The sequence below is a fragment of the Thunnus maccoyii genome, chromosome 3 (genome assembly GCF_910596095.1).
Source record: "Thunnus maccoyii chromosome 3, fThuMac1.1, whole genome shotgun sequence".
NCBI lineage: Eukaryota > Metazoa > Chordata > Actinopteri > Scombriformes > Scombridae > Thunnus > Thunnus maccoyii.
In genome coordinates, this window is record NC_056535.1 from 28,653,299 (window position 1) to 28,664,391 (window position 11,093).

The following is an 11,093-nucleotide window of genomic DNA, read 5'->3' on the forward strand; positions in this document are numbered from 1 at the left end:
TTGGAGACAGCAACATGTTATCTCTGTCTCTCTAATCCCTCATGTATGAACAGGCTTCTTTGATGTCTGCCTTGTTCATCAGTAACTGTGATTTAAATGTGTTTTGAGAAATGACAGCTGAGGAGATATGACTACATATTGCACTGAAATTTGAGGATGAATATGTTACTTATTTAAAGGTTCGTTCGTTATCATTTCGTTTTTACCAGATTACTGAAACCTACGAAATGTTAATGTTTGAAAGGTTGTGACAGTTTGCAAATATCCGAATATTTGCATGTGCGGATTCACACAATGAGCATACTGATAAACATGTGTGAGAGTAGAACAAAACGGTAACATACACATAAACACACAAGGTTTGTCCCTTCAGTATTCTTTTAATAATTTCCATGTAAATTCCATTTCAAATTTCTCGTCAATAATTTACTGAACAGCTATAAACATTCAATACCAGTTGGTGGCGATAATGTGCCATTTTGTTAACTGCGAGCAGAGGAAGAAGAAGAAGCCCAAGAAGAATAAAAGGAAGAAGAAGAAGAAGTAGAAGAAGAAGACTGTCTTAGCTGTTTGTTGCACCCATGCTCTGTAGCTAGCAAGCTAGTTTATTAAAAAAACAAAACATACATTTTCGTAAGTAACTTGAGAAAGAAGAGGCTCTCTACTACTGCGGTCTGTCTCACTTTAAGGTGAGGGGTTTCAGTTTTCTGGAGTTTGTTTAAGCGGCGTAAATGTTAACCAAGGCTAGCAAACACAAGCTAACCTGTCAGTGTAACGTTACTGCTCTTAGTTGAGCACGATTAAGTTTTGTTTGCCTTCGCTAAATCAACGTAAGTCTCATCGTGTCATGTCATTGTTTTGGCACCGAGTTTGTAGTGACATTACACGTGGCTGACTGTTTTAAACGCGGTGTTGTAATATCTTGAAATGCCACCAGTCCTGCAACAGTTGCACTGATGGTATTTGTTATGTTTGTCACTAGACGAACGTTTAACGAGATGACTTTCTGTGCCAAGAAAGAGCTGAATAACCTGTCTGGAGCTGCAGGAGGAGGAGGAGGAGGAGGAATATGGGTCGTTGTCATTGATGTCTGTCAATGTTTTTCTTCACTGTTGTTTGCTTGAAACCTTTTTTGAGCTGTGAGTGAAGTCCAACGGTTGTGGGGCAGACTTTAATGGAAGAAGGCGAGCTGATATTGTTACAGATTTTATATCAGATTTACTGTGAAACCAGAGGTGTGTCTAATAAAGCAACATCACCAGTTAAACCAGCCTTATTTTTTCAGGAAGATCTATTTCTTAAAGCAGGTTTAAAGATATCTGGTCCAGGTTTCTGTATAATGAATCATGTTCAACTTTGTCTGTGCTGCAAAAATAAAGAAGGAATGACGTGAATTTAGACACTAAAAAACATTTTTTCTAAAGTAAAGCGCTCCATGACTTAGATGGGAGACAATCAAGGGGACATGGAGATGGACGAGAGAACATTAAACAGTAAAGACGTTACACTTTCAGGTGTAATGTTGGATGGTGACCTGCAGAAAGACCCTGAAGCAGCTGTCAGAGCGAACTGCTGAACTGAAGGAGTTTCTGTGACAAAATATGCCCATAAAATCTAAAAAAACCTCTCAGTAAATTGGCAGCCATGATGATGACAGTATAGTGAGCAGAATACTAAATTTGCAGCAAGTTTATATTTTATATTAGTTGACTTCAGTAACATGTTTTAACTCCAAATTCTTTCCGATAAATAATTCTGAGACTATCTGTTCATCATGACTAGTACAACTGATTTGAACCACTGGTGAATTTTATTGGTACCTCAGAGAAATTTTAACCACAGCTGCAACAATTATTCAATGAATCGATTAGTTGACAATTGTTAAATTAATTGCCAACTCTTTTGATAAATGTCCAAATTCTCTGATTCCAGCTTCTCAAATGAGAATATTTTCTGGTGTCTTCAGTCCTCTATAACAGTAAACTTAATATCTTTGAGTTGTGGACTGGATAAAAGTGGCAGTTAACTTCTCTGATGATTCACAGGTGACATCATGCTCCTGGAGCCCGCAGTAGCTGAAGATCGACGCGTTTGACCGAGAAGCCGCCGTCACCGCTGCCATCATGGGGACGACGATGAGCGAGCCGTGTATCTACGACAAACTGTCCGAGAGCATCGACATCCTCCGCCAGTCGGGCTACCGCTATGGGATGTCGGAGAGGGAGATCGAGAGGTTCATCAAGCGGGTCCTGGAGACCAATGAGCCCAGGAGAGAGCCTCCTCAGTTCCCCATCCTGAGAGCCACCATCAAGGTCAGACCTGCTACTGCAAATATTACACTGCTGAAACCTCCAGTGGACAGAAAATATCATTGATGAATCGCTGAAAGCCTTTATCACATAAAAGCACTAAACATACAGCCTCATAAATGTGAGGATTTGATTGCTTTTCCCAGTTTGTTAAAGTAGTTAATAAAATCATTTTGGGGGGGGGGGGGGGGGGGGGGGGTTAGTGCTGCAGGACCCTTGTGAGGCTTTGATACAAACTTCTTCCTTGTGTTTCCACAGTGGAAATTCTCTCTTTGTGTTAACAACAAGAAAACACTGTCTGTGGAAATACAAAACAGACATTTCATACTAAAAAGACTGTAAATTAAGAAGATATCTACTTGATTTGTCTAACTGAGACAGCTGAAGCCTCATATTAGTGTCATCTGAACTTAAGAATGCATTTTAGCATGGAAAACGGTCTGGATTTTGTCTGTCATCTTTAAAATTAAATTAAAGTTAGGAAGCGATCATGTCATGGTGAATATGGACAGGAGGAACTGTTATTGTCTAAAAAACTGTCTCAATGTGAATATGTGAGTGTTGTTTTAAGATAGACTTGAAAAAATGTGAACATATCCTGTCATCCTAACTCTTAAATGTAATTTCTTGAAAATATTATATATATTATTTTATTGCTGTAAAATGAATTACTTGGCTGTTTTTAGAATATACAGTGCATAAGTTTAATTCATGCTTTGTGTGTCCCGAGGAAGGAGACAGTTCTCTGTGTTATGTAATGTCTCTGTCTGTCTGTCCCTGCAGTTCGTGGTGGCAGTGGGCTTCCTGCTGGTGGTGGTGCTGGCCTTTACCTATCCCCAGAGCGCCCCACAGCTGGGTCTGGTCAATCTGGGCTGTTACAATTGGTCGTCCCCCCTCAGCCACGTCCGACTGCTGTCACTACCCATCGCCAAGAAGTACAACCTGCAAGGTCTGAAGCATGATCGCTCTGTCTGAATTCCTGACTTCCTTTCTGTTTTTATTCTTTCTCACAAACACCAATTAGAAAGTACAGCCTGATGTAAAATCAAATATGTCTGTTTACCGCCACAGGTGAGCAGGATTCTTCCATCTGCTGACAGATGAGACTGTAGTTAGTTAATAGTAAATGTTTGTGTGTGTGTGTGCTGCAGGTTTCCATGAATGGTGGAGTGCCGGCTCTCTCAGGCAGAGTCTGGTCAATTGTTCGGGCTGTGCAGAGATCTCCTCAGTGCTGGAAGTCCCAGAGAGCCTAAGAGGCACCGTGGCTCTGCGACGGGGGCCACAGCTCGTCCTGCTGAAGGTCAGATGTCCACACGGACGAGGTGTCGATGTGACACCCATGTGTGCAAACTTTGTAAAAGGCAGCTTTTTAAAAGAAACACTTTTACACTCTTTTCAAATGTCTTTTGTTTTTTATCGTTCATAGAGTTGTTAAGTGGGAAGAGTCGCTGTTTTTCACCACTGTAACTCCCATTTCAAAGTTTTATTTTAATCTCCTCAATGTTCCTCGACATAGAAACGCAGGAGTCTCCTGAATAATTTAACATACAATCGTTTAATGCTGTGGACATCAATCTGAATTATTTCAACTTTGTATTTGACAAATCAGGTTTTTTTTTCTGTACATTTGGTTAATGGCTCTAAATACTTCAATAACTATGAGCTCCATTTGTCATCGCTATTGAGAGGAAGCCAGAGCTGTAGTGATTTCAAAAAGCTTAAACCTCTTATGGAAATGCATCTTGGGAGTTGTAGTTGATTTCACTCTTTCAGTTTTTACATCCACAGGCTTTTACATTTGACTTTTTATCAAAGACCCAAATATTTTTTGACGCACAAGAACTAAAAACGTTTGTTCTGATGATTTAACCAGGAGAGATTCATTACCACCCAACCCTTGAAGTTCTCCAACTGTCAGTCACTTAATCACTCACATCATCACGTCTGATTTATTTTGGTCACAATTGAATTATTGTTGCAGTCTTTTTAAATCTGTCTGCACTGTTACCACACAACAACAACAACGACCAACTGTTTGTGTATACTCGTTTTTGCAGGGTGGGGAGTCCCTCAGCGTCCAGCGGCAGCAGCTCGAGGAGCTCTACTTGGCTCATTCAGGCTCCATGTCCATTCTGCTGGAGGAGGAGGACGGCCTACAGAATCACAACCTTGGCCTTCCCCAAGGACCCGCCAACTTCACCCTGCTCTGGTACACATTTCTGTTCAATGCAGCTGTGGTTGAGTTGTGGTTTGACAGCAATTTAATTTCATCATTTATAGACGCTAGTTAGGTTTAGTTTAAATCTACTGGCTGAGAGTGGAGATGAGGTTGCAATGTTATTAAGAGAGCTTAAATTAGCAGGTTATGCTAATGCTGTTTACTGTGGTTAAAATGCATCATGTCTGCACTGGGACTTGGAGGTGGCATCACACACAAACAGGTTTATAAAGACATCATCAGTCATATATCGGCATATAAAATGCACCAAGTGGACACAGTGGTATTGATTATTATATTAAGTTCTTGTGTTGTGTTGTCGCTGTAGGAGATTCAGCTCTGGGACCAGGGAGAAGGTGTTAAGGTGGCTCTTCCCGAAGGCAGAGCTCTGTCCCCTGCTGGACAGCGCTGGGACCATCCTGCAGCGCTGTCTGGTCACCCACAGCACAAACTCCCAGAGCAAGGTGAGTTCAACTGAGTCCACATGTCCAAACATTGAGAGACCAGAGGACTAAACAGGCCTGAGTACAGTGTGTTATAATGGACAAAACTACAAAAGTAAGAACCAAGTTGGAATAAACTGGAAATATTCTTTATACTTTGCAGGATTTTCCTAAAAAACAAAGTAGACTCATACAAAAGTAATCCCTCTCAATCATCACTTATGACCCACTAGAAGTGTGTCAGTGTATTTATCAGCAGAGACTCTGCCCTCTGCCTGTATTTTCTCATTTCCTTATTGTTTTGCTGTGTTCGGGAAGCGTCTGGGTGTCGACCTTTGGGCAGTAGGTGTGTATCCCCCAGCCAATAACAGTACACAGAGTGTGAGGTCAGGACTTGTAGCGTAGCGACCGGGTTATATTGCTGTTTCTCTCCTCTGCTCTTTGTCTCTGTGTCATGGATGTATAAAGAGCTTCAGTTCTGTGTGTCTGCTTGACGGAGGGCGGGGCTGACCTACATACACACAGAGCAGAGAGGCCACAGCAGACAGGATGACGCTGCATTCACAGAAAATCAGCACCTTTACTTTAAGTAGGAGTAAACAGGTGCACACAATCAGGTAAACAAGTGGAGGAAGGGACCTCGGTGTGCTCTGATCAACTAATGAGGAACTAAGAACAGGGAGTGAAAGTAGTGAAGGAGTCAAACAATTAGGGAATGGTTGTTTCTTCAGTACACGGTTTATTTCAGTGCAGTTAAAACAACTAAAAAAAAAAAACCCACAGACCTCACAAAACCAAACCAAATTAAAGCAGGAAATCAAAGTAAAAAGTGTCATTGATTACAGTTAAAGACAGATTTTTTTCTTAAGTTCATGCAGAAGTTTGGTCGAAACTGTGACTGTCAAATAGCCAAATGTCATGTGTTGATGTTGAAAGTCTCATATTGGACTTTAAATGTTTGCTTAAAATTGATGCATATGGAGATAAGCAGGTGTTGTGGAGAAAACTTTAAAAATCACTTGAATTTATTCCAATTTTTTTTATTTTGAATGGAGATTTGTGGATGTAACTTCTACAGATTTTACCTTGAACAAATGTTAAAATGTCAGTAATATTGTGTAGTACTATTCACTGTTAATTGATGCACATGGATTGGTAAATTGTGCACACAAACAGTTTTTTCCTTTCCGTGACAGCTGTTAGGCGTCATAGATCTGCCCACAACTTAAAAGATTAAGTGTTTGTACTTATTATTTTTCAAAAGTCTGTGTGGAAATGCTGGTGAACTGATTTGTGCTGGATCGGTGCGTTCATGTGTTGTTCTGTAGCAGAGTTTAGACCCTCACTGGTGTTGTGTTGTCTGTGTTTCAGGGTGTCGGCGTGTTGGGCTGGCTGGTGGTGGGCGAGGGGCTGCCGACGGTTCGAGTTCTGCCTGTTCAACGCTGTCAGAAACACTGCAGCTCCTTCAACCTGTGGCTGACACCTGGAGACATGGGTAACACCTGCTGCACCTGTTTCTCATCCACAAACACGTTTAACACGGTGACAAGAGACAAACAGACAACTTCAAACAGTATAAACACAGTTTGGTCTTGTGCCCACAAGGTGAAAAGAGATTTAAAAATATCTTTAGGGGCTCCATATAAAACATAAATTACCGGTGGATGAAAACAGCAGACTGATGAGGATTTTTATACAAGTCATTACTATGTTTTGTCCCACCGGCCAGTTAATAAATGAACACATGGATACATTTGGTTATTATCTTGTGAATGCAATATATGTGTGCGCACAATATGCATTTTAAAAGAGCCTTTCTTGTGCACACAAATCATTATCTTTGCATTCAAGTTTTTATTAATGAAATTATTAGTGTTTTATGAAAACAATTCATAAAGACATTTTGCCTCATCACCCAATTAAAAAAAAATCACAAATAAATATTATGTGTGTGTAAATTATGTGTGAACAGGATCTACTATTATGCACACAAGATAAATGAGGATTTAAAATATTTATCTTTATATTGAGATTCTTTTTTTTAATCTAATGGGACAGATTATTTAGGAAGCAGCCTGATAATGATTTATTCATTTTGCCACACTATCCTTTAAATAAATGAATAGATAAATAAATCTCAACAAATCTGTGATTGTCTCTTCAGTTGCTGATAGTTGATTGTCAGCACAGCACTAATGTAAACTGCACAGTAAGATGTAAAATATATAAAACAGTCAAGAATTATGAGAAGATTTAGTCTGTTCTGTTCTCCTGTGATTAAAATACAACAGAAAATGAAACTTTACCGCTGCCGTCTACTGCTGACATACAAAATTTGGAGTTTGTGGGAATCTCCCAACTTTCTGTGGACAGTCTCTCTGTTGTCTCACTTTCCCTCCGTCATAATCCAGCTGATAGAACAATGTGATTCAATCATCTGACTTTTACCATCAGCTGAAACCACCGTCTGTATGTTGGATGTTTTTGACGGTAATTGTTGAAATTGAATTGACTTTTTTTTCACTGAAACACAACAGCTTCCTTTCAGGTGGCAAAAGCTGTAAAAATACAGTTTGATAAAAAAAGGAGAGAGTGTGTCATCATAATAATAATGATAATAAAAACAACCGTAAGTGAACTGAAGTGAGGCAGTAAAGCATGTTGTACTACTCTGAGACACGAATTGACTGTTAAAACTGCTGCCTCACAGTCTCGGTGTATCTATTGAAGCTGTCCGCTCCTGAACACTCAACTGATGTTTGTTCCCTCTGACCTTTGACCTGTGTAGTGTACGCTGACCCTCGGTACTGGCAGATGGAGCTCTTCCCCGGTCGAGGCCAGAACATCATCTGCGACGGATCGGCCTTTTAACGTTCAGGTGGAGCGAAGTGAAAAGAGTTCAGGATCAGGAACTTGCAGATCGGCTGTGAATGTTTGACTTCCTGCTGAGGCGTTTTGGAGCTTGACGGCCTTTTATGTGGCCCCGCCCACTGTTGCCTTATACCCCTCCGGTCTTTTTTTTTTCCCCCCCTGACGCTGCTCCCTTCTGATAATCCTCCCAGAGTCCTCGGACAACTGAAAACAACTGCACACATGACTTCAGTTTGGAAAAAGGAACTTTCTGCTGCGTTCGAGGGTCAGAGGATTTGAGAAATGACTTTGTGACTTTGTCCTCGTGCATGACAGCAGAACATCATCGCGTCTCTAAACTCTCTGCAGACGTTATCAGCTCTCAGATGTCCTTGATGTGCTGTGCTCGTGCCATAGCTTCAAGCAGATCTCTAGAAATTTAAAAAAAAAATCTACAATTTTCATGATTTCATTGGGTGTGTCTCTCTCTCTCAGAAGGTAGTGAATCTCTTATTGTCTCAGATCTCCGAATCAATGACCACATTTGTTCAGTGATTCAAAAAGAGGACTTATCATGTGCTCATTGACGGCGGTTTCCCCAGCTGGAAAAATAAAAGAGGTTCAATCAGAGCTTCGTAGGTGGGATTAAGAATGGCGACATCATCATTTTTGTGCCAGAGCCAATAAAATGTCCTTTTGTTTTAAGGTGACTTACAGAAATATCAGCTCTTAATTTTACATATTTGTCAGATCTACATGACAAACGTTAAAATAACGGGCCGCGTCCACAATCACCACAACTAAGCAGGTCGACTGAAAATGACAAATGCATCAGTCAGAAAACTGCTGACATGAATTCCACGTCAGAGTGATGGATGGCGAGAAACTCCATGGTACCTGCAGCTGATTTACACTAACTGGGAGCCCAAAGTCGCCCAGTTCATTGAGTGTTAATTAGTTTGTGGTAATTTGCTGATTAATATAAACTCAAGTTGGTGAGGACCTTTAAAGCACTTCCTGTATTTATACCTGTCTTGAGGCTCAGTTGATATTACGTGGTGCATATTCTGAAACAAGTTTGCATCAAATCAGTTATTATTCACACTAAGTTCTCGATAAGGACACACAGCTCACTTTTTAATCCGTCCCCCGGCTGACACCTTCATCCCGTCAGTGAGAACTCTCTCACGTTTTTGCAATGCTTTCTGGGAGCTTTCCGAGATTCAAATGACTACCTGCTGAAGTTCGGAGACACACCTGCAGCTTCACCTGCTGCTGCTCATCTGGTTCTTTTCTCAGTGTTAAAGGGTCAGTTCACCTAAATTATGAAAACCACTATTTTCTTAGTTATTTCTACTGGTGTCTTGAACACTCTGCACAATCCTGACAGTTGAGTTGTGATTATTTATTATTTGTGGTCTGTGTTGGTTGTCTATGTTTTATTAGACATAATGGGTTTGTACCAAATGCAATAAAACTTAATGTAATATCAAAAGACAAAGTAAACTCACAAGCGTATCAATCTGGTAACAGATAACTTGCAGTTTTATAGAGAGAAATCTCTAATTAAGCTCATATTTGAGATGTTACATCAGTGCCTGTATTTAACATTGCTACTCAGTAAATTTTAAAAAATATAACATTCAAAATCAGTGTTATACATAATTATTATATTGATTTGACCTGTGAGATTTTAAATACTGTTCACTCTGCGCCAGCTGTCAGTCATTCACTCGACTACTGACTGTCTAAAAATGATGCGACGTGATTAGAGCTGGAACGATTAATCAATTAATCAATTAGTTAGTCGATTGAAAATTTATCAGCAGCTACTGTGTCTTAAAAACGTCAAACATTTTCACCAGTTTTATTGGTAAATACTGTTTCCAGTGTTTTCTGTGGATTATCCAGCGTTAACTGGGACACTGTATCTGAACGAGATGTTGCTGCTGAATTATTAAAACTCATGTTTGTCAAATTTTAAAACTAAATTCCAGTCAGCTTCATTATTTGGACGCAGAAATCTTGGAGACAGATGCCTCAAAACCTGGAAAAATAAAACCAAAACTGTCTAACTGGACGTTTAATACTCGAGGGAAGAGAGAGAATATGTGTTGTTCTTAGTGATTTTTTGGGGGAACTGACCCTTTAACAACCAGTTATGACTCAAACTTAGCACATGGCATCAGAGACAGAAAGGATTTTATTTTTCATTCTTCATGTTGTTCATCAGGACCTGATTCAGATATTCTTTTTAATTTTGATTTTACAGACGAAGCTGCTTCTCTTAATTTCTGTCATTATTTATTGTTATGATTGGATGTATATATGTTCAAGCCATTAATTTTAAATAATAATAATGTGTTGTAATGTTATACTTTTAATTATCTCTTGTGATTGTCAGTCCAGACAAAAAAAATAACGAACTTTGAAGTTAATGTCACATCATCTTCAACAAATTGTTTTTCACACACACAAAGAAAAATCCCAAAATCCATGACGCAGTGGAGATATTTTGTTCATAATCTGGGTTTTTATGGGTCGTTATTAAGTATGAAAAATATTAAATCAGTTTGCCAAAGTTGATGCCTGTCAAATATGATTTTCAGTGTTTTTAAAGACGCACTCCCTTATTTTGTTTTATCAATCACCCAAATCCCCAAATTTCCAAAATAAAATCAGGGAGTGAATCTTTTAAAATGTACGCTTTGCATAGAAATGTCATAGTTTTTTGAGAAAATTAAAACTTGTCATGCATTTGCTTCCATCTGAGTGTGATTTTTGTTTTTATTTTTTTTTAATTTTTGAATTGCAGTAAAATTTAGTGATAGAAAGCGAGGTGAGTTTGATTTGCTTTAGTCAGAACTGGTTGTTTATTGTTACTGAACAATTTCTAAATGACCTCATGAGTGAAGGAACACGGCAGCTATCATAAAGTTAAAAAAACAAAGTCGTGCACATCAGTTAAACTGTACGTTTGATGTCGACGTCTTTACATTGCTTGATTTTTTTCGGCTAAAAGATCAAAACCCAAAAATATTAGGTTAAATTTTCACATTGCAGAAGCAACATCTGGAGAACTTTTGCCTTGAAAGTAACTTAATTATCACATTTTTTTGCCAATTAATTGTCTATCATTCAACTAATTGATTAATTGACTGATGGTTTCATCTCTTTATGTGTCACCTGACGTAGAGCAGAATTAACAGTGTCGGATCATGGACGCTTAAATAATTTAAAAGAGCTGTTTGGATTTGATACACTTTTGTTTTG

General features: G+C 39.2%; 1 protein-coding gene across 2 annotated transcripts; it reads left to right on the forward strand.

Moving 5' to 3' along the window:
- The first annotated feature begins 521 nt into the window (after nucleotides 1-521).
- c3h6orf89 (chromosome 3 C6orf89 homolog) lies at nucleotides 522-10,587 on the forward strand. 2 transcript variants are annotated; one of them, XM_042407306.1, is made up of 9 exons: nucleotides 522-689; nucleotides 983-1,139; nucleotides 2,046-2,312; nucleotides 3,093-3,258; nucleotides 3,461-3,609; nucleotides 4,367-4,518; nucleotides 4,856-4,991; nucleotides 6,342-6,465; nucleotides 7,759-10,587. In XM_042407306.1, exons 3-9 carry the CDS (start codon nucleotides 2,124-2,126, stop codon nucleotides 7,839-7,841), a joined length of 999 nt encoding a protein of 332 aa, XP_042263240.1. In that variant the 5' UTR covers nucleotides 522-689; nucleotides 983-1,139; nucleotides 2,046-2,123; the 3' UTR covers nucleotides 7,842-10,587. The 2 variants fall into 2 exon arrangements, with proteins under 2 accessions (XP_042263240.1, XP_042263239.1); XM_042407305.1 differs by lacking the exon at nucleotides 983-1,139.
- The last annotated feature ends 506 nt before the right edge of the window (nucleotides 10,588-11,093 follow it).